At 35.9% G+C, this 23,689-nt stretch overlaps 1 protein-coding gene across 4 annotated transcripts in view; it reads left to right on the top strand.

Annotated features, from left to right (window-relative positions):
• The first annotated feature begins 10,467 nt into the window (after nt 1-10,467).
• Nucleotides 10,468-23,689, top strand: part of LOC120313102 (glypican-5-like) — a 144,280-nt gene continuing 131,058 nt past the window's right edge. Inside the window, exon 1 of one of the 4 annotated variants that reach the window (XM_039354640.1) lies at nt 10,468-12,043. In XM_039354640.1, the coding sequence (XP_039210574.1) occupies nt 11,851-12,043 (193 nt within the window). In that variant the 5' untranslated portion in view covers nt 10,468-11,850. The remainder of the gene's footprint in view (nt 12,044-23,689) is intronic. The other 3 variants (XM_039354638.1, XM_039354637.1, XM_039354639.1) reach the window with 3 other exon arrangements.

The raw sequence follows: 23,689 nt of genomic DNA on the forward strand, positions 1-23,689 counted from the left end.
ATCTTGAGTATGTGTGCCTATGTCCCTCCCAGCAACTCCTTCTCAATTCCACACGTCACCGTCTCCGGATATTCAATAATATCCCCTTCACTCACTCCGTCCTGCAGACCTCCCCGAGGTCCCTCAAAAGGACTTCCACCCGGCCCCGTTGCCAGTTCTCACATCCACACACTCTATCCCGACCGCCCTGGACTCTTGTGTTCTGGTGTTTTCAAACCAGTACTCACCAGGGTCTGCGCGCAGATGTTACCCGGTCTGTCTTCAGGCTGTTCCGCACTTTATTCACCCTTCTCCTAATACTCGTCTTTATTAAAATTTTACGGGTTTTCCAAGAGCTCCGCAGTCCTCTGGGTGGTTCCCCTCCTTTCAAAAGGAAAGGGGTGCACCTAAGGAGGACCCCTCAGAGTCCCAGCGCAGATTGGATCCCGGTCGAGCCCCCAATTTGTTTGTAGAATTCCTTGAAAGAAATTCAGAGACGAGGTTCGGAGTAGCAGAATAAAGTTTCTTTTATTATCAAAAATCAAGTTTAGCAGGAAAAGACGGTTTGCAAAGCGTGGTGGAACTTAACCCGTACTCACAAGAGTCACAAGGAAAAGCCACACCTCCTACAGAAGCTAACAGCAGTTATACCCCTCCCTATCTCCTCCTATACCTACGTCAGCTATTCCTGACGTGGCAGGTCACAAACCTATCAGACGACACAATTATTCTACCTTACCTCCTACCTTACCATATATGGGTATTCTTTTGTTCTCTACATGTGGACATTCTTTACTTAGTTCCAGGCACGTACTCAGGTTTTCTTGCACATGCTCAGTGAGCCTGTTACTGAATAGAAAATTTTAAACTTTTCTAGAACCTTCCCATTCAGCAGGATAGACTTTCAATGCCAACTACCAGTGACCTTGAGAAAATGCAGTGCAGAAAGGCATTATAGACAGTCAATATCTGAAGAAACCAATGCAAAAATACAATAAAGCTGGAACAAGAATTCGGAATACTTGTGCTCTTTTTTAGCCTACTTTATAAGCATTTAGAAATGTTATATTTGTGTATGTGTGTGTGTGTGTGTGTGTGTATGTTTCATCTTCAAGGTAAAAGCAGCTTCTTGGGTGGCTAAATTTAAAATAGAAGAGAAGGGCTAACAGGAAATGCTGAAGGAACCATGCCTTCTTTATTCATTCCTGATCAGAAGCTCCAAAAATAGTAAGAAACATCTGCACGTACAGCTTGATTCAAATACACTGTGGAATTCAGGCCAAACTGTATTTGTCCTTCTGCAAGTGTGTTCTCTTCATTAAGAATGCTTCTCATTCCTCCATATTTTATTCAGAGATTACAAGTTAATTTGAATTGGAATTCTGTCAGAAGAAAGTAAGCAGGATGAATGGGTCTGTTGAATAATATACTTACTGAATAATAAAGTGCTTTAAAATGTGGGTTTTTTTAAGCTGAAGTACCATTCAGTCTATTATATTTAATAGCTGATTGCTGGCTCTTTTCCTACTTAATAGAGGAAGATCTTTATGGGGATACAGCTGATGTTGTTACAAACATGTTTAAAGTATAGTACCTAGAAAGTGGACAAATGAACTTTCTTAGTAATAAATAAGTCCCTACATGAAAGATATGATCAGGGTTTATCATTTGGATTTTATTACTGTTTAATTTGGACATTAAAACATTGATATTCTGCCAAAATAACATGCAAAAAAATGGTATTTACAAAATGCCAACTCTCTTGCTATGCTATTGCTACTGTTGAACGAAAATGCAACTTTAAATTGCATTGGTCTATACCAGGGGTAGGCAATCTCAGCTCTTTTATGACTCATGGACTTCAACTCCCAGAATTCCTGAGTCAGCTATGCTGACTCAGGAATTCTGGGAGTTGAAGTCCATGAGTTATAAAGGAGCCGAGGTTGCCTACCCCTGGTCTAGACTCTAGAGACCAATTTCTCATACTGCAATCAGTTTAAACTTTGGCAGCATGTATACAAAGAGTCAAAGCATTTAAATGTTTGTCTGAACAGAAAGATGAAAAACTGAGAATTTTAGAAACAGTTGCTGTTTGGGGTTTGAGGCTGAAGAAGGCTATTTGTAGACAGAGGTTACATACAGAATCAAAGGATTTCATCAAAATAACAAAAGCAGAGATGTGTGTTGTTGCAAAAGGAGTTCTCCTCCTTTTATACATTTATGCAATATCACAACATGGATATAAAAGAGGAAGAACTTGCAGTTAATAGCACTATGCTATGTTTATCATTTTGTCCCTTGCCTCCTGAAGATATCTGTAAATAAGGGACAAATCAGGCAGTCATAATTGCCATCTTAATATTTTTGATCTCATTTTTGTGAATGCCTTGCCTCAGGGTTTTATACAGAATTTCTTTTTTTTATTGAAAAAGTTTTATTAACAATTAACAAAAAATTTTTAAACTCACAAACCCCCACCCCCACCCCCTACCCCTCCCACTTCCCAGAGCCGAGTACGGGGTTATTTATTTATTTATTTTATTTATGAGATTTATATACCGCTTTAAGTGCAAGCACAGTCTCTACATTGCCCCTCCTCATTTTACCTACCCCGGACAACCTTGAGCCAGTGAGATTTGAACTGCTGACCTGCTGAACACAGTCAGCTAAAGTGGCCTGCATTACTGCACTCTAACTGCTGCGCCACCTTGGCTCTTATTACAAACATATTAAACAAAATCTAATTAAATTTAACAAATTATACAATAACTAAATTCATACTTAACCCTTAACTCCATTTAAACCTTAATATCATAATATTATAAACAAATCCATTTTAAAACAATTATTATAAAGAACCATAATAACAGTAAATAAACTAAATAATTTCCATTATAAAATACTATTAATAATTATTATTATTTAAAATGTAATCATAAAATAAATGGAACTTTTTAGTTCCATAATTAATCTGAATATAATCTATCCATCTTCTCCATACCATAATATATCTTTCTTATGAATGATCCTTTAAATAAGCAGAAATTTTAGCCATTTCTGCTAAATTAGAAACCTTAAGTGTCCATTCTTCTATAGTAGGCAACAAATCTTTCTTCCAATATTGATCTACCAATAGCCTTGCTGCTGTTACTAGATTCAACATTAAAATAGTTTCTTTAACATCAAAATCCTCAAAAATCCCTAGTAAAAATACAGAATTTCTTATGGTGGTGATTTTGAGTTTATTTATTGTTCAACAAAATGGAATTGAAACTGCTGTTGTAATGTTTTTGGGCCAGAGTTGAGACATTCTGAAACCTTCTTGGATGTGACATCCTAATCTGGACAACAACAATGCCCAAATTAGAGGATTTCCCTTGGGGATCTTCATTGGAACTTATTTAAAACATGGAAAGCTGATCAATAGAGTCATTTCTTCTACTGTGATTGACCCTACTGAGGCCATTGTTTAGCCATAAATACACCATTCATCTCAAACTCCATTCCATCTACTTTATGGACTGATATAATAAAAGCACCTGATTTCACAAGATGCTTGTAAAGATTTGAGTTATATGTTAGGTATTTTGTCCATTATTTTGTTTACTTGAAATTGCTACATAGATGTTAAAAATAATCAAGTTTTGCCATAATGCCAGCCTTTGTCAACCATTTAAAACATGCTTCAGGACGAACCAGTGATTTCTTTAAGTTATTTTCTTGATTCACAGATCTCATGGTTCACCTTTTTATCCTCTTCAATTGGTGGGCCAAGCATGCCCCTGTAATCCATTGTTATAGGACCTTTCCTCATAATGTGGCATTTTTTATATAATTCTGGACATAGCACAGCTTAAAATTGTCTTTATTTCATTTTAAAGTAGTGTTTTTTTTTCTTTTCCAAAACAATTTCTAAAATGTTTCTTAGAAGATGATGCTGATAATAAAGTCTGGGATTGGGACTGCCTACCTCTCATGGGGTGGCAATGGGTCAGACACGACTTCGCAACTAACAACAAAAACCTCCTGAAGTAATTAACTCTATAACTTTCTTATCTGGTCATTGATTATTGCTATTCATGCCAATTTGGATTGCAGGAAATTCACTGATTTCATTAACTTAAATAAACTGAAATTTAAACCCATGTATTCCAGCAGTAATTTGTTTGAATTCACTAGAAGTTTGCCTTAACTTTTATATGGACCTAAACATCCATCGGGTCATTTCAGAGATATTTCCTTACTTAAACAGATAAACAGAATGAGCATAGGCAGGCAACAAAGCAGTAACATTGAGAGTGACTTCTGACTTGCAACCCTGGTTTCAGGATTGACATTTGCTTGTGGTGGAAGCTGGCAGGGAAGTTTGGAAATCTTGATTATGTCACCAGCCTGGCTATAGCAACATTGTAGGACAGTGCAGTGACCCCAATTTTGCCAATACAATTGATGTGAAGATCTTGAAATTTTAATCTCACTTGAGTAATGGGACCTGGTTTTTAGATTATTTAGGTCTGTCTGTTTGTCTGTCTGTCTAGCTATCTAGCTATCTATCTAGCTATCATCTCATCTATTCAATATGCTGCCCATCTCACTGATGAAGTGAGGTACCTTGATTCAAAACTGTTGCCCTATGATGTACCATTTCAACCATTTGAAAGTGACAAGCAGACAGGATAATTTTAGTAGTATATAGAAGATACAATATGATTTTAATTCTTGAGATTGATACTGTTTATTTTCCCCAAAATCCTTGGTCCTATTATTATTTCATATATATTACATGTTAATGATTTCTAGATGAACATTTTCATTTGCCAACAATCCTGAACAACACAAAATATTGATTACTTTAAATCCAATCCCATATTATCATGTAAGTCTTACTAAAATAGAAAATTGTTGATAGGCAGCCAAAGAATTAAGACTAAGAAAGAACTTCTTAGTATGTTTCTAAAATGTAATTCAAATATGCTGAAATATTCCCTTCTTAAAATAAATGTATAACTAGACTAGAAAAAAATGGAAACCCTCCCCCCCAGGACATATAGAAAGACATGAGGGGGAATAAAATATCAGTGGTAGAGCCAGTTAATGAAGGAGGGAAATATATTTTCTTCAGTGTCCAAACAAGAATTTTCCCTTCAACATTTTACATGTTGAAAATATGAAAATATGTTTTTGCATTGAATGACACATTACTCTCTGTTTCAGTTGATAATAATATTTCCTAGCTTTTATAATTCAGAGTGTATGATCATAATTTAATTTAACTTATTTATTTAGTTTTCTATTTAACATCTACTCCATGCTGCTTAAATAGCATTTTAGGTATTTCAAATTGGCTTAAGACTATTTTCTTTATGCATAATACATAACTCAAAAGTATTCTAATTGTCATTCTGTCTGAGACTGAAATGGATTTGAAATTGTCTGTATCTCTAACTTCTGAGCTTTTCTCTCTGTGCCCAAATTAGAGTATTAAAATATCCATTTAGGAACAGTATCAATATGAGGCTATCCAGCACCCATTTGAAAAGTTGAACTATTTCAGCTAGCATCCTTTAGAAACAGGCTGACAGATAGAGATCACAACCAAAATGAACAAACAGAATGTGTAACAATTTTAAGTCAACATAAAAATTTAAAAATAAAATGAATAAAAGGAAAAAGTCCTGATTACATTAATATATACATTTATATTAATGAATAGAGTTTACTTTGGCAGTATGATAAGAATGTAAAATCAATGAAATCATGAAGACTTCATAAAATATAAATAATGTACTTGCAAGTTACAAATATTTGATTGATGTTGTTAATAATATAGAACAGACAACATCAGATGATTTAGTTAATAACAGTAGCACATGACTGAGAAGAACCCCACTATTGATACACCTGTGCTACAGCTGGTGATTATACAGTATACTTGAGACAATGAATATGTAAGTTGAAATGATTTCTTTTTTGAAACATACAATTATTTTTAAATTGATATTTTGCCAGGAGATCTGCTGACAACTAGAACGAATGTTTCCAAGAGGTGAAACCATTTAATGTGCACATACTATTTCACCAGGAATTAACTGGTGGCATCTGTTTCAAGTTTAAGAGGCAGACTAATAGACAGATGAATCTGACTGATGGGATACAGAATAACTAGGATATTTTTCAGCATAGCTCCACTAAAATGAATTGGGATTGTTCAAGAGTTTATGTTTATTATGGACAGAGGATATTTTTTTATATATAAATATTTTATTAGGTTTTATATAGGTAAGGAAAAGATAGGGTCAATACAGGTATAAGGGGAGTGGGAATAGGAATTTGGGGTAGGATAAGGGTAGGTACAATAATGGGATAACCCCCATAATAATACCAAGGTTTAACAAACAAGCTACCGTCCGGATCTAAATATTAAATAAACATAATTTGTATAATACTAAACAATTATAAAAATAAAGTTAACTATAATCATATAACTAAAATTAGATAGGTAAGTAAAATTCCTCTAAATAAATATATATACTTAATAACATATCAACAAATTCTAGTCATCACTATTAATATTTAAAATCACTGATAAAGCTATTATTAATCTAAGAAATAACACTTAATTAAGAGTCTATCATTTATTCTATTCAATTTTAAGATTCAATTCAATTTTAAGTTCTGATCATATTCTAGCATATTTCTAACCATCGATAAAAATTTTCCCAAGTTTTGAAATAAATTGAATCTTCTTTCTCCTTCATCTCCAAAGTTAATCTATCCATTTCTGCACAGTCCCAAATTTTCAAAATTATAGTCTGGTCCGATGGTAGATTTTCATTTTTCCCAAATTGGGCAAATACTATTCTTGCAGCTGTTAATACATGTAGTATTAAATAATCATTCTCTTACCATAGTTAGATCCTACTATTCCTAGCAAAAACAATTCTGGTTTAAATTCTATTTGTATTTTCGTCATCTTTTCCAGCCATCTATAAATCTTAAGCCAATATTTCTTTGCGTTAGGGCATATCCACCAGGCATGGTAGTAAGTGCCTGATTTTTGTTTACATTTCCAGCAAGTATTCGATACATTTTTAAACATTTTCACTAATCGAACTGGTGTCATATGCCATCTATAAAACATCTTATATAAGTTTTCTTTATATGTTACTGCTTTAGTAAATTTAATGTATTTATCCCAAAGTTTTTGCCAATCTTCTAAGTCTATAGAATGTCCAAAATTCTTTGCCCATACTATCATTGTTTCTTTTACTTGTTCTTATTCCATCTTCCATCTTAACAAACATTTATAAAGTTTCTTAATCAAGTTCTCATCTGTTTTTAAAAGTGTTTTGTCAAGTGGAGTCTGCTCTTTATAAAATCCCATTGATTTTATATCTTTTTCATATCTTGTTTGGATTTGCAAATAAGGCCACCATGTTAAGTCAATACCTTGTTGTTGAAGAACTTGCCTGTCTTTAAGTTTTCCATCTTTATCCAAGATATCTTTATATCTTTATAAGTTTATCATAGTTAATCAAGTTTGGATAAGCAAATGCTTCCATTGTTGAAAGCCACTCAGGAATTTTCATATACATTTTGTGTCTGATTCTGTCCCATTCTGAAATCAATACATTTCTTATGGCGTGATTTTGAAAGTATTTATGTGCTTTAGTTTTCTCATACCATAAGAAGGTGTGCCAACCTTGTTGGAGGTCATGTCCCTCTAAGTAAAGAAGTTGTTTATTTCTCAATGTAATCCGTTCTTTAAGCCAAAGCAAAATAGCTGCTTGATAATAAAGTTTCCAGTCTGGGAGTCCAAAGCCCCCTCTGTCTTTAGAGTCTTGTAAAAGTTTACATTTGATTCTTGCTTTCTTTCTTTGCCATATAAATCTTAATATTATTGTATTTAGGTCGTCAAAAAATTTATTGCTCAGTTTAACAGGAACTGTTTGAAATTAAAAAATCAGCTTTGGTAAAATATTCATCTTGACAATCGCTATTCTTCCTAGTAGTGATAGTTGAAGATTTCCCCACTTTTCCAAATCTGCTTTTATTTGTTTTATTAATCTCTCATAGTTGTCCAACAGAGGATATTCTTTATGTTTTGTGCCAAAATACCTGGATGACTTGAATCATCCATATTATGGGACTAATGGCTTCCTAAGATTATTCTACAATGATGTTTAGTAAGGAGATGGGTAAGAACTTTTAATATTGCATTAGAATATATATACATTTGGTTTTCCCAAAGGTGCTTTTTCAAAAGACAACTGGACTTTGTTTTAAGTTCAGAACTGAAAAAGCTTCTTGTATGAGAAATGAAACTTCTTCAAGCAAAACCAAAAAAGTCCAGTTGTCTTTTGAAAAAAGCATCTTTGGGACAATCATAACCTGGATGACTGAGAATCTCCATAGACATATATTTGGTTTAGCTTGACTACCATTAGACTGTAATTCCTCAGGGATTTTAGAATGAATAAAGGCAGCTATCAAGTTCTCTGAAGTTTTGTAGCCTCTTTTAGACTGTGGTAACTTGGCAATTATAAGGAACAAAAGTAGGGAAGAAGCATTTACTCTTCCAAGAACTCTCATGCTGCTGTAAATTTACCAAGATTTTTTTAAAGTTTGTGTTTTTCTAATAAAAGCAGAAGAGGAACATTCAACATTTAGAATGACCTTTATCCATAGTTGTGAATCATTTTAAGTATTATTAATGAAGGATTATTTATTCTATAAAAACAATTTATAAGATTAGAAATTTGTCTCCAAAGTAGTTCACCAAAGGGGCTGAGGACTAGAGACCATGCCTTCATGGCAGTGGCCCATATATTATGGAATGTATAGCTCTGGAGATTAATTTGGTTTCCTCACTCTCATTGATTGTGTTATATTTATTACCTTGAATATGTTACTGTGGAAATTGCTATTTTGGATTTTTCTGTTCATTGCCCAGAATCATCTGATGGGGACAGTAATAAAAATGAAAAGAAGTAAGTAAGTAATCTTGTTTTGTTTTTGTAGCAATTGTCATGCAGTGAAAGTTTCTTGGAAAGACATTCTAAACTGACGGGAATAATTATTGTCTTGATTTAAAGAGGTGGGATAAAAATGGATATTTTGAATTCAGGAGCTTGGAGGCAATATGAAGCAACAAGTTTCTACAGTGGGACAACATTTCAAACTTAGGAAAATTGGACCACTCACAAATTTAGCACTTCAAAAAGAAAATATTTTATGCTTTTTGAATTTTTTTTTGAGTTCCAAAACTTGTTTTTGTTTTATAAAACAAAATTTTAAGCAAACAAATAAACTCTAGATTTCAAAAGCAATTACATTACTGCCTGTATCACTTTTTTCCATATTCCTGTTTTGTTCAACAATCTGTCTGACAAAGAGTTCTAGAAAACTTCAAACTTATTCTGTTATAATTTAGTAGTCTTATTAAAAAAATGCCTCATATAGATTTTGTGGTTTTGTAACATGAAAGCTGAGTAGTCATATCAAGCAATGGATAAGTTTTCGCTGAAATATGAGGAGGTGTAGTCAAAACAGAGTTTACATCCTTCCTTCCCCATGTCTCCAGATCTCTGTGACCCACTTCGTCTATTAAAGGGAGCTTTTATATAAATGCCTTCACAAAGGTACTTTAGTTCAATTTGGTGATAGTACCTAACATATTTAATGGAAGGCGGCTTGATAGTAAGACACATCAATAAACTCAACTCTTCCAAATATATATTGAAGTGAAGACAATCACTCTCCATCTAAATTAAGTGCTTCCCTGCCATATTGGAGCCACCTATCCATGAATCTTTATTTTTATCTTTCAGTTTCTAATATCAGAATAATGCATGGCATAAATTATATTATTAACAGTTGAAAGGATGGATCAAGGAATTAATTTCATATTCTGGCTGTCTAACTAGAGTGATTCTATGTCAAATTAATCTGCTGATGAATTGAATGTTTTCCTCATCAATTGGTGAGATGCTGAAAAGGGAGGGCAACAAAGGGTAAACAATCTCTTTGCCAGGTCAAATAGACATAAATCAAACAGGACAATGTCATTTAATGATAAGTTGGAAAAACCATAGAAACACAAGGATTGGCACTCAGGATAGCAACTCTGTCAATGCCAGGATGAATGGATAGGACTTTAATTCAAGAATAAGGAAAGGTATGAATATGGTAGCTGTAAAAGAAAGGATGGTGACATCTGTATTTATTTCCAAGTTATCTTTATCAGGAATATCTCAAAGGTGTGTTTTCACATTCACTGGAAAAACAAAATCCAGCTGCTGAAAAAACACCTTTGGGACAACGAGGCCTGGATGACTGACAATCTCCATAGGGACATTTGTGATTTTGAGTCATCCTTAGCTTCATCTTAGTTATGTCTCAGTTGTTACCCCTCTCTTCCTTAGGTTGTCTGATCCTTCCTGTCTGCTTTGCAGACTAGTTTTCATTAGCACTGCTTTAACAACATAACTATTAAATAGCAGCAGATATTATTCATGTGTTACTTACTTTGGCAGTTAGAAAACTGCCCAAACTGCAGAAAATGGAATTCTGTTTTAAATTAAACTTTGCTTATGGTTCACATACATTAAATTTGATAAGCATGCTACAGCAGGGCTCACAAGTATTAAATAATTGGCAACTGACAGAAAGTCAACATGTAAAATTTCCCACATTACAGAGGCTTTATATAAAGAAAAAGCTATTAGTGTGCACAATGCAGTCTTACAAAACTTTTAAGCTAATTATTTTGTTTCAGGCTTGAGAACAAGTATTGCTGAACAAGATTTTTATTACATATCTGAAGGAAAGTCTTTAAAAATTTCAGGGAGTTCTGCCAAGACACTGCAGCTGTTTTTCTGTGAGGTGATAACTTTTTGCACCCACACCATCCTTACACATCTTTGTTAGCATCTGTATGTCTTCAGTTTTCTGTAGTTCTGTCCATTGTTAGGCATAGTTCTGCTTTCTACCTTGTCCTGCTTACATTTAGCCACCCTGCTCTTTACTCAAAGGAGCAGCAGTCTTTATATAGATGGGCTTACGCTATCAATGTGGAATTGAGAAATACTCAATGTACACTCCTTGAAGATGATCCACAATGTACTGGAAGTAGGCCAGAACAGAGAAATAGTTCTGTATTTTATTTGTTTACCAGTCCACATTTCATTTGATGAAAATTTATAAGTTTTTTTTCAAAAGGGAAGCGAATTTTGGAAAAATATTCCCAGGTGAAGTATTGGAGTATATTGCAATAAAGAGGTTGCAAGGGTTCTCCTCTGCAAATGCATTTTTAAAAGAAACGTCCTTATTGGAAAAAGTGTAACGTATAGTGCAAGCTAGTAAATAGAACGACGGCTCCGTTTACAGCAACTACGCTTACAGTAAAGAGGAGTGGGCTGCAGGACCACCACCACCACCTCCCGCCGGGCGTGTTCATTGGAGGCAGAGCAGGGAGGAGGAGGAGGAGGAGGAAAAGTCACATTTCGAACATTGGCGTCTCCCCAGCTGACGCTCTTTTAGTTATCCGACTGTTCGAACCCTCGCGGGAAAAGCGAAGGTTCTAAAAGTTGCAGGGTTCCACGCTTGGAACGTTGCTGTTCCCAGGATCAGGACTTCGAGAGATTCGGTGTAGGACCTCCGCGGGCTTTTTTTTTTTTTTTTTTTTCCAATTCCCCGCCCACTGCTCGCAAGTTTATCCAGGGCAAGTTTCTTCTCAACTTGAACGCTTGCTGCCACCTCTTTCCCTCTCTCCTGTTCCCTCATTTCGTGCGTGTGTGGGTGTTGATTTATTTCTTGGGACGTGTGTCGGGCGTCCCTGGTTTATCTGTGTCCCTTGTGGGGAATGTGGAAATGGCCGGTGACAACAGTCGTGGAGTCTTCTTCTGTTGGCGACGCTTCGAGCTCTTACTGCTAGCGACAGCGGCCGCCGGACTCTGCAGCGGGGTCTCGGGAGGCAAGAATCCCAGCTGCCACGAAGTAAGGACGGCGTTTCAGATGCGGCAGATCGGTCCCATCAAGCTGGTTCCTGATGTTCCCACAACTGGTCAGTACGATTTCCCTTACGCCAGAATCGTCAAAAGACTCTCTTCCCCCATTTAAACACACACCACTCCTGTACTCTACCCTCCTTGCGAATATCTGAATAGAGAGGGTAGAGCAGAACATCAATCCGGCCAGCCCTTTGGTAGGTCTCGGAGACATTAAATTAAGGCTCCTAGGGGACAGGAGGGGAAAACGACGAGTTTATACGGCGCAGGCAGCGGCAGCACTGAATGGAAAGTCTCCCTTTATCAAAATACACCTTTTGTGCAACTGCTTGCGTTGAGTGCAGTAGTTCCAAGGTTAATATACAAGGCAGTGTGTGGGGGAGGGGGAGGAGGGATCGTGATAACACCCTGGAAAGCCTTAACTTCTGGCATTGTTTGGGTTCCCGGGGCTAAGGGACCTAGGGTAGAGCATACTGACCGACCGGCGAGCGCAGGTGTGCAAGGCAGTATAATTAATTGCTCGCTAAAGGACAAGCCGTCTGCTCAGTCGCAATCCAAAGCGGGAATTGGACTCAGCCGAACCATTCTCCTTTCTTTGCAAACTGGAAAGGAGCTCATTAAAAAGGCAAGAACATGCATAGGAAAGATAGAAGCTAGAGTATCAGTCGGTTGCAATCAATGCGGACCAAAGAGCTAATGACTAATAAAGTACAGACTGGATTTTCGAAGGAAACGGAATGGGTTATGAAGTTACAGCACCTGAATTTCGTTTTTCTTTATTCCTTTCCTGTAAAAAAAAAAAATCCATGGAGATAGGTGGGGAAAGGTGAATGTTAGGGCTGTGGATGGAATGACAGGCTGGTACAGCTGTCAGTGGCATCTGTACTGATTTCTAAGTCAAACTGAAGGCAGGAATAGGTAACTTTTTGCCAGTTAAATGCCTAGCTTATTGTGAGTTTATGCATTCATATATGTTTGCACACACAAGCCATGCATATTTGCTAATGATCTCGGTGTTGGGGGAGACTGTGTCATATTTATAATTGATTTAGATTTGTGAGGCTTCCCAACTCAGCAAAGAGTTTGGGAAATGTACAGTTAAAAATCAATACAATACATAAAAAAGAGAAAATAAATATAAAAATAGAGCTTTACAGAGGAAACAACATATTATAGCCCAGGCAATATTACTCGTCAAAAAGGTACGCTAACAGCAATTGATCTGAAAATGGGGTAAAAACTTATTTATTTTCAGGCTGTCTACAGGGTTGAAGGGTTGGATTGGTCTGAAGTGCCACAGGCTGCTCCTTCAGAGGGCAAGCATCACAACATATTGTGGGTGGAGCCATATATAAGGAGGGATGGGGTTTTCTCTGTGTTTGAAAGAATGGATAGTTTCCTTAGTCTTAGTGTTTCACAGTCTATTCAACTATTTCTTTTTCCACTTGAGCTCACCAAATGGCGGGGCAGGAAATGGCTAAATTATGATGGCAATGTTGGATGAGGTATCTTGGGTTACAAAACAGTAACTTGGGTCAGTTGAATATTTAATATTAATTTTGCACAGCATATAATTCTTTTTGTGTAGTAGAAATCCATGTGTTACACATATTTTTACATACCTGAAGTTAATGTCCTTTAATATTTGAGAAAAACTTTTATTTATTTATTCAGTGCCCCACTTCTAGCTAATTTATGAATCTGAAAATTAAATCATTAACAAAATCCACTTGCTTTCAGATGACATAATTACTTAAATTACAGATATACCTTGGACAACACTCCTCTTTAAAAACACCATCTATTTAAACTTTATTTTATACACTGGCACATCAGGTTTTCTTATTTATATTTATACTATGTTTTGTTTCATTCATAAAGAAAATCTTAAATATCCTTTAATATAATCAAAATATAATTTTGATAATGAAATAGAGTTATATAGCTTGTTCTATGAACTGTATTAGTCTCCCTAGACCAAGGGTAGACAACTTTGGCTCTTTTATGACTCGTGGGCTTCACTCCCAGAATTCCTGAGCCAGCCATACTGGCTCAGGAATTCTGGGAGTAAGTCTACGAGGCATAAAAGAACCAAGTTTGCCTACCCCTGCCCTAGACCAAAGATAATCTTTGGCCCAAAGGCTGCATGTGTTGACTATATGTGGGTATATGGATGTGAAAACGCATATGCGGTCCCTCAGCAACATCTTATCTTCACCAACTTCCTGTTCCTTCACCAAGCTTGCTAGAAACAGAATTGTTGGGGAGTGAAGATTAAAGATCAGATAAACCTGTCCCTACTCTTTTTGGGTGCCTTTTAGCTTAGGTTTTACTGAACCCTAGGCAATAGGCATTCTGATCTCATTGTTTTTTTTCAAAGACACACTATAATTTTTGCTAGATATTCTTCTCTTGCCCTTTACCTTGACCCCAAAGTAGAGGCAGTATTTATTTATTTATTTACTTAGTATAATGGCTTTTTCTTCCTCTGTGTGGCATTATTAGACTCAGGCCATCAAAAATGGATAAAAAGAAAAGCTGTTCTCCAGATGTGCTTGAACTATAACTTTCAAAATGAATTTGGGGGTTTTCACACATCTGTTGGGCAACCGAGCTCCTAAAAGGCGAGTGGCTAAGACATACAATCATCGTCTCTGCTATTCCATTTAGAGATGACCAAAGCAGAATCAATTGCCTTCCTTCAAACTTTAGACAGGACAGAAGTGTGGAAATTTTCAGTTTTCTCTGTATTATTGCCCTTTAATGGCCTGATAGAAAAGTCATCATAGGAGCTTCCTTCAGGTGGTTCCATCTGCCACAGAGAATGCCTGAGTCTATAGGCACAGAATGAGAAACACTATTGAGGATAGAACAGAAGAGAGAAGGGATCAGCTGTGCCTTCCATAAGCAGTTGATTCAGGCTACTTTTACCCTCTTATGATGCAGTTAGGATTAGGCCATCTAGAGTGGGCAGAAATTATTTTGACTTCCAGGTCTTGATTATATACTCTATGTATATACTGTATTCACTAAGGTAAACTTTATTTGCTCTCTCTGTCTCTCTGTCTCTGTCTCTCTCTCTCTCCCCCCCCCCCTCTCTGTGTGTGTGAGAGAGAGAAAGATAGATAGATAGATAGATAGATAGATAGATAGATAGATAGATAGATAGATAGATAGATGGATGGATGGATGGATAGATAGATGATAGATGCAGGCAGCTGCTATCTCATCCAGTTCCCTTTCGCATGGGCAACTACAGGAAGATAGCTTTTCTTTCCATCATTGCCTACTTTTCACAGAGACAAGAAGAGCAGTTGGTTGGTGTCACATTCCTTAGGATCTGAATGGATGACATGGCACAAACTGATGATGTCTGGGTCAAGGTCAGATGCACTGATTCAAGTCATTAGATATTTCACATCATGTAATTTCTTAATCTAAAACATAAATGTCTTTCTTATGTGATCCTTGACTGATGGGGAGCAAATAAGAAGCAAAAGTATGTTTAGACTGAAAGGAGGACTCAGTTCTCTTGAGATGTACCATCTGAGGGAAACAGGAGTCTAGATGGGCTTCTCCAATTTCCCCCCCAAATATCTAATCACTATGTGAATTCCAAATATTATAAGTTGTGCAAAACATTTTTCCAGAAATACTTCTCATTTTAGGGGGCATCTCAATAAAGTGAAAGACAGAGTAGCACTGAAACTGAGTATGTGTTTTCACAAAAGGTTATAGGATCTCTGCACAGTTCCTTTTGTTAGCTAAACCACAGATGAGTATCTGCATTCTAATCCAAACTGTTAGGAAATCTCTTTTTGACAACCCAGGGCATAGAAAAACGAGTCTATTGCCTCAGCAAATGAGATTGTTGTGATCACTTGGTGCAGGGGGAAATAAATGCAGAGTCAAATGATTCTGAATTGCAAGCCTAGGGAGTTCTTGGAGCCGTGCCAAGAAAGAATTTAATCCAGACCACTTTGCTGCAAGAGCCATGAAAAGTGGGGGAAAAAAATTATAACATCAGTTCTAACTCAATCACAGGTGGACTACAGTAAACCACTTTTTGTAGAAAAGTTAAATGATTTTTTTTACATCAGAAATATCAGATTTGCCTTTTAATGCAACTGTGCATTTGCACAGTTATCAAATATAATTTTTGCTAAAATTGACATGTTTTATCATGATGGTTCTGTTTTCTTTGGATTTATATCATAGGATATGAAATTGAAGGTAGGAAAGAAAGTTATACATGAAAGTTATAAATGGAATGTCTTTTAACAATTGAATCAAAGTTAATCCCACAAATTTATACGCTATTTTTTTAAATTAAGTGAGTATTTACTGAGTTTTTGAAGAAGAAATCAAGGAGCTTTAATTTGCAAACACAAAGATTAATTATACTAGAAATAAACTTCAAGTAGCTATGATGGGGAAGTTTATACTAGAAATAAACTTCAAGTAGCTATGATGGGGAAGGGGAAAATAGCTCTCTGACATGAACCTCGGATTTGCTAAGAAAAAAGCTAGTTTCCAAACAACTAAAATTTCAAAAGCCATACTGTAGTGATATAGTGGAATAATCTATAATAACTGCATGAAATAACTTTTACATTTCCACCCTGCCCTATCCCACTTTTAACTAAGTAACAGCTGCACTTTTATTGCATGAGCAAGCCTTCCAAAATGTCTTAAGAGTTGTTGAACATTCATATTGCACCAGGGTGAAATAAATCTCAGAGGTGAGCCCTGGTTCTTTTTCCAATAAAATTCACTTTTAAGTAAATGCGAATAGGATTACAGATCTAATGTTTCATCAGGGTGTGGGGTTTTAGGTTACTTGGAATTTTGGCTTCATGTTCTTCTTTGCCTGAGTACTTCTGGGAGATGCTCAAAAGAGATAAAGAAGACAACAATTTAGAATAACTAGACATAAGTAAAGAAGGAAGAATAATGTTCATGGTGGTGTCAAAGCTGTTACTCTGTTAATATTTGTAACACTGATGCAAAATTTGTAATATTATGCAAAATTCTCTATCTTCCTAGTGCGTTTTTGACATTCAAGTCCTATTTGTCAACAGCAAAATATTGTAGTGTGAGTATTTATAAGAATAATTTCACTCTGTAAGTGTGTGTGTGAATTTGTTTGTCAAAGCCACTGTCCTGGACGAAACCCAGAGCATCCTGGAATATATCAATAAGATGGCACCTGAATATCAGTGCTGAGAGAATGCCTAAGGCAGACATGGAAGGAAGATCATACAAAGGAAGTGTGATAGCAAGGCAAAACTCTGCATTGGATGTACCATTGACAGATAGCTGAGGTGGCAGACATTGGGAAATCTTACTGGTGCTGGAAAAGGCTGGATTAAAAGCACTGAGGAATTGATCATAGTACAAGAACAGGCACTAAACCCTACATCCATAGAAGCAAGACTAGCACACTAGGCAGGTTCCAAGATGCAGACTGTGCAGAGAGGCCTCAGAGACAATCCAATACATAATGGCAGGATGTAAGTTGCAGGCAGTGACAACATCTGCAAATATATGAGCTAGACCCTCCGAAGTCCAGATGGAAGATATAGCGACTTGTGGGGCTTCCAGATACAGACAGGCAGGTAAGTACTAGCCAATCAACCAACTATCTTGGCAGTAGACAAAAAGCAGGAAGGCAGTGGTGATGATAGGTGCCAAGTGATAGCAATATTGGGAAGTAATATGAAGAGCTGGAAAAGTGCCAAGGCCTGAAAGAAGAGCTAAAGAAGTTGCTGAAAGTAAAGGCCAAACTGGTCCTAATGGTGGTAGGAACACTTGGGGCTATGACTCCTAAGCTGGGAAAGTGGTTCCAGCAAATGCAGGAACACCAGAGCTGTCTGTCCAAAAAAGTGCATTTGCTAGGAAGTACTAAAATAACTGTACAGAAGTCTCAAACTCCCAGGCCTCTGGCAGAGGACCCAAAATTGAGGAAAACACATACCACCCATTGGGGTGAGAAGGAAAATTTCTGTGAAAATGACTTTTGTATTTTATTGCAGGATCATACTATTATTTGGAATACTCAGAATGACTAAGCATATAGCATCAGTGTCTCTGTGTGTACAAGTATGTGTTGTATGAAATGCACTTGTGAATATAATTTCAAAGAACAATACATATAAAACTCATCCACTGTCCTTGTTTGGTTAGGTTCACAAGCTAAGTGCTAATCTTTCAAATTCTGAAAGTATTTAATCTGGTAGAAGCATTTTAGAAATGTATTCTGAAGCATTTGGGTGATACTGGTGATATTAAGCCATGTGATTTTTATGGCAAGTTGTTAAGTATAAGGGTTCAGAATGTTATTTATGATTTTATTGTTTTGAACATTTTTTTTAAATCTTTACTGAGAAAGCATCAGCATCTAAGGGAGCAAATGACACTGTCTGTCCTGCAGCTTTGTAAAAGATATGTGTGCTGATGCTCTTGTCACAATCAAGACTGCTGTATCTGTGTCCTCTTTTATGTGAATTTCAAATTTGGATGCATGAAAGTCACAGTCTTTCTCAGTTATTGCTGGGAGCTGCAGCCCGGTGGGCTAAAGTAGTGCTTAGTGCTAATGAGAAGATGAGAATTGTACAAAGGAAATGAAGTTGATCTCTATAAGATTTAGAGTTTTTCTATGGTGACTAGACTGATATCCATATCAGCATGATTTCGGTGCCCTGTGAGGACTTTTATATTTTCCAGGCTTTTTAATAGGCTTGCAATTCTTAGTTTTTAGATGACTGCTGTTGCTTACGTTACATGGTGTTTTTCTTTTTTGCTTTTCTTTTCTTTTGATTCAGATTGTATTGGTTTTATATGTGTTTTATTGCAAACTACCCAGATTTTGCTATTAGGTGGTTTAATTTTTTTTAATAAATAATAAAATAGAAATGTCAGTATTAGTGTTTTTTGTGAATCTGGTATAGGTGACAGAGATAAAGGCTTATCCCCACTAGGATTTGCTTTATTGAACAAAATTAAAATCCTCCTTCTGACTTTTAATGTTAACTATATATTTGTGCCTTTTGTATTTACTATTTCAATTCTTTCCCCCCTCATATATTTTATTGATTTTTTAAAAATATAAATCACTTAATAGTTGGTAAACAGTGTGTTTTCTGGGTTTACATTTGTAAAGAAAAATCATTAACAATTGGTTTCTATAATCCATAATCCACATAGTACATTTAGTTGATTTCCTCTTTTCCCCAAACTATCTTCTTTGCAAATTTTGAAATAATACAGCTCTTATTATTTTGATAAAAAACAATTACATATATGATTTTTCCCCAATATTCCTAGAAATAATGATCACATCAATATAATATTTCTTTTCTATCTAATCATTCTGGTTGCCTCATCTTATATGCTGTTACAGTCCTTATTTAGATTTGTTTCTCTCATAAAGTTCAAAGTATTCTTGCTGGTTAAGATTTTCTCAACAGTTAATTACATTTAAAAATTTAAATCCATTTTTCCCATATAAACCATCTCAACCCTTTTACATTTCTTAAAGAACAGATAAAAACAGTAAAAAAAGGAAAAGAGAGCAAGAGTAAAGAAACATAAAAAATAAAATACTACTTAAAATATATATTCCTCCTAAGCTAATATATAGTCATTCCCAAAATTTCTTATTCTTTTTAACTATGATTAAAAATATATTTAATCTTTAAATATTCCATTTAATGTGCCTAATCACTTAATCCTTTAACTCTTATTCAAAATATTTTTTCTTTTTTTATACATTATAATTTCCTTAAATTCAGACACATTTAATTATCTAAAACATTTCCTTCATTTAGGCCTATGGTGGCAAACCTATGGTATGCGTGCTACAGGTGGCATGCAAAGTCCTCTCTGTGGGCACACGCGCTGTTGCCCCAGTCCTAGGCCTCCGCCACCGTGTGCAAGAAAAGGTGACAAAAATCAATCAAACAATCCATCAGTTTCAACTTCTTGTGGGAAAAAAAAGATTTTGCAAAGTTGGAATTGATTGATTGAACTCTTTAGTCCCACCCAGTCTGCTGTTACCACCGCAGCTACGCCCACCCAATTGGCCATGCCCACCCAATGGGCCACACCCACCCGGCACCCGATGATACATAAGTGGGTTTTGAGTTGCAGTTTGGGCACTCAGTCTCTAAAAGGTTCGCCATCACTGATCTAGGCCATTTCAGCAGTATTATATTACTTATATCAAGAAACAAAATAAAAAGGGGGGAAAAGCATACAGTATTATTTAAGGAATTCATCTCTCTTAGAATGACATATGTATTCAGAATCGTTTCTATTTCTTTAACCATATTCAAACAAATGTTTCTTTTTTAAATATTCTCTCTGGTAGATCCCATCATCTATTTTCTTAATTTTCACTTTGATCTTTTTCCTTTGACCAGTATCTTTCTTGATCAATGTGTTTTGCTGAATCAAAAAGTTTTTCCATATATTTATGACTGTTGCTGTACGTATAAGAAGTAAATTGAATAAAGTGTCTTTATGTGAAGCTTTTACCTTTCCATGTTTCTTGAAAATGTTTTTCTCTTTCTCCTTCTTTGCTTCTCTTATCACTTCCTTTCTCTCTGATATTTTCAACATCTCTACATTCCATTTTATCCAATCTGGTTTTTTTTGTCCTCAGATTTATTTTGTAGTCTTAAGGGATGATTTTTTTACATTTCTTGTAAATTTTTTCTCACTAGGATTAAATCATATTTTCTTGCTTTATTAAGTTCCATCTTTGAGACTCTATTTTCAGTTTTATGTCCACTTATTTGTTTTGTCTACTCCTTCTCTGTTGTTGTTTCCTGGAAGTTTTTTTGTTGTAAGGTTAACTTAGAGGTAGATTGATTTGTATTTTCAAAGTTATTTTGGATTTCTTTGTGATTTGAACTCAGTGTTATTTGAATTAATTGCCGTATACTATATATCTCTTCCTGAGAGGTATTTATGTTTTCTTGGTGTGTTCTGTCTACATGTCTCTGATCCATGATAGCCAAAAGTTGGAGTTTTCCTTTTTATCTGCAAATAAGTCCCAGTTAAATAGATATTTGTAATCTAAAAAGTTCAAAAAATATTTTTTCCCCTAAAGCTTATAATTCTCTCTTTGTCTGCAGCCTAGATTGTTGTCTTTTTTGTCACAGCTGTTCTTTATTATTAAAACTTTGAAGGTAATAAACACAGATTAGCTTTTCCCAGATTTTGGCAAGTTCTCTATGGAAATCATAGCTGTCATAGCCTTCATCCACCACTAGGTGTCAGCATCTATTTAGTTTTCAATATGAACAATGGTCTTTAAAATGAGAGTCTTAACCATTCAACAGTCTTAAACTTGTACAAAGTTATATTTTAGCTTTCAAGTTTATAAATTTATTTCACTACCATATATTTTGATCCTTCATAGAAATTTTAATTTGCCGCTTCTGTTAATATAAGGATGGGGCGGAAGTCCCCCTCCTTCACTTTCGGAGGTATTTTGCTTCTTGGGAATCTTTTCCAGGAAATTAAGTGTAGAATAGGAAAGGGAAAATCAGATTCCTCACCCAGTTTCAAGCACGCTGTTTACTGTAATGCTGATTAGTTCTTTTGGACTCCAGTTGCAAGTAGCTTGGGCTGATCAGTGAAATACAGCCTTTCTCCTGTTGGGCTAGAAGGCTTTCCCCAAGACGAACAGAATGACGCCATCATTCCAGAGTCGCTGGGCACTCTTCTTTCTTCGATGCCTCTCTGGGACGGCTTGGACCCATTAGGGTCTCTAGGCAGAACAAAAGTTGGCTGTGGGGATGCGGCGGTCCGCAAGCCCACGACCAGTTGCTACCATGCAGGACTGGAAGTCCTTCCTATTTCAATTCTTCCTACCAGTCTTAATCTAGAGTCTTTCTATTGCTTTATAGCACTTTATAATTGCTTCTATACTGTATGTTTATATTACCTCAATATTCATAAATTTATAATTATATAAATTAACTGTTCCCTAATTCTTTGATACTTTCCCAAGTCTTCAGCTCTTGTAGCCAAACTCAGTCCATTTACATTTGAAAATCTTTTTTACTTCTCTGCTGACATGTATGGAGCCTTTCTTCTCCCCAGAACTTATAGTCTTCTGTTCCTAGAGATAGTCTGTAAAACTCCATGCCTGGGCTGCTGCACACAGTGGGCTTATTTTTGGCTCTTTCAGTAAGTCCTACCTTGGGTCCTGTGACTGCCCATTGAGTTGCTTACCTTTGAACTGGAAGCCTGGAGGCTAAAACATATGAAGAACGGCTGCAGGACTTGGGTTGGCTAGTCTAAAGAAAAGAAAAAATAGGAGAGACATGATAGCAGCATTCCAGTATTTGAGGGGCTGCCACAAAAAAAGCGAGTCATGTTACTCACCAAGCACCAGAGGGCAGGACAAGAAACAATGGTTGGAAATCTATTCTGTTCTGTTCTATTCTATTCTATTCTTGTCATCTCAGGATCTTGATTTACTGTATCAGATTTAGCCTGTGGGATTTTCTGTACTGAAATATCTTTCCTTTCTTCAAGTTGTCACAGTATTTCCATAGCATTATAGTTTATATAATTCTCCTTTTTGTTTGATGTGTCCAAATGAGAGTCCAGCCCTGATTGTCATTTGTAACTTCCTACCAATGTTAGGGCATCATAGCATTTTCATAAAGCATCAAAAGTGTTGCTTTGCAACACATGGAAGCCTGAATCAAGGACTTTTTTTCAAATTGTTAAACAGTCTGATATATTCTGTAAGGCACACATGGCTGGTTCTGAAATGCAAAAAATGTCTTACTCTTGCACATATATACGAAGAACTCATAAAACTTTGCAAAACACACTGGTTCGAGTGCAACATTCTTCTTGCTTGGCTGCTTTCAAGATTGTCCAGTTTATATGTATGTGCATGCATAGGCAACATTTCTGCTGGGATTGGCAGTGGATCGTTTCTGTATTTGCATACACATACACAGACTGTGGAGGAAAGCCTTTGAAGCAGCTCTGTCAGCCAGTCAAAAGAGGTGGTTACTCCAAGGAGAGATGCTTTGCTTGTGCTAATAGGATTTGTGAAACACTCCTTTTGATTGCCCTAAATGTTATGTCAGCAGAAAGTTATATCACCATGGCAAGGGCTGGTCTCAGAGGGTTCATTACTATGGAAATTAGAAAAAGGGGCTTCCAGATCAGAAGATGATTTAAAGTTCAGAACTTACCCTTTTGATTTTAGGTTTAAAATCATATAGCAAATTGAGAAATGAGCAAACCACATTTTTTTTCTGTTTCTCATAATTGTCCATAGCAAACATTGCTTAATACTTCATGATGAGAGAAATTAGATTCAAATTCACTCAACATTTGCTTTTTATGCCAGAAAATATTATAATTATTCCTTTGCTAACATAATCAGATTGCTTGAAGCATATAATTTTCCCATTTGAGAATATGAAAAAATGTATGTTTTATGTTATGTATTATGGCATCCTTGGCATAAGAAGTAGATATTTGGTCCTCTATGATAGTATCTGTGATTGTTTACTCCTCCTCTGCTTTGTTTCTCATATAAAATCCTATTACAAAATCTATACTTTTGCTCTCTTGTTAACAAAACAGTCTTTCTTCTCGTTCTCTGCAGTTGCTGGAGTTCATACTATTTTCACCTGTTAGTTCTTAGAATGTGTCCTAATTTA

This window comes from Crotalus tigris, unplaced genomic scaffold (assembly GCF_016545835.1).
Source record: "Crotalus tigris isolate CLP2741 ecotype Arizona unplaced genomic scaffold, ASM1654583v1 scf7180000018569.352800, whole genome shotgun sequence".
In the NCBI taxonomy this organism is placed as follows: domain Eukaryota; kingdom Metazoa; phylum Chordata; class Lepidosauria; order Squamata; family Viperidae; genus Crotalus; species Crotalus tigris.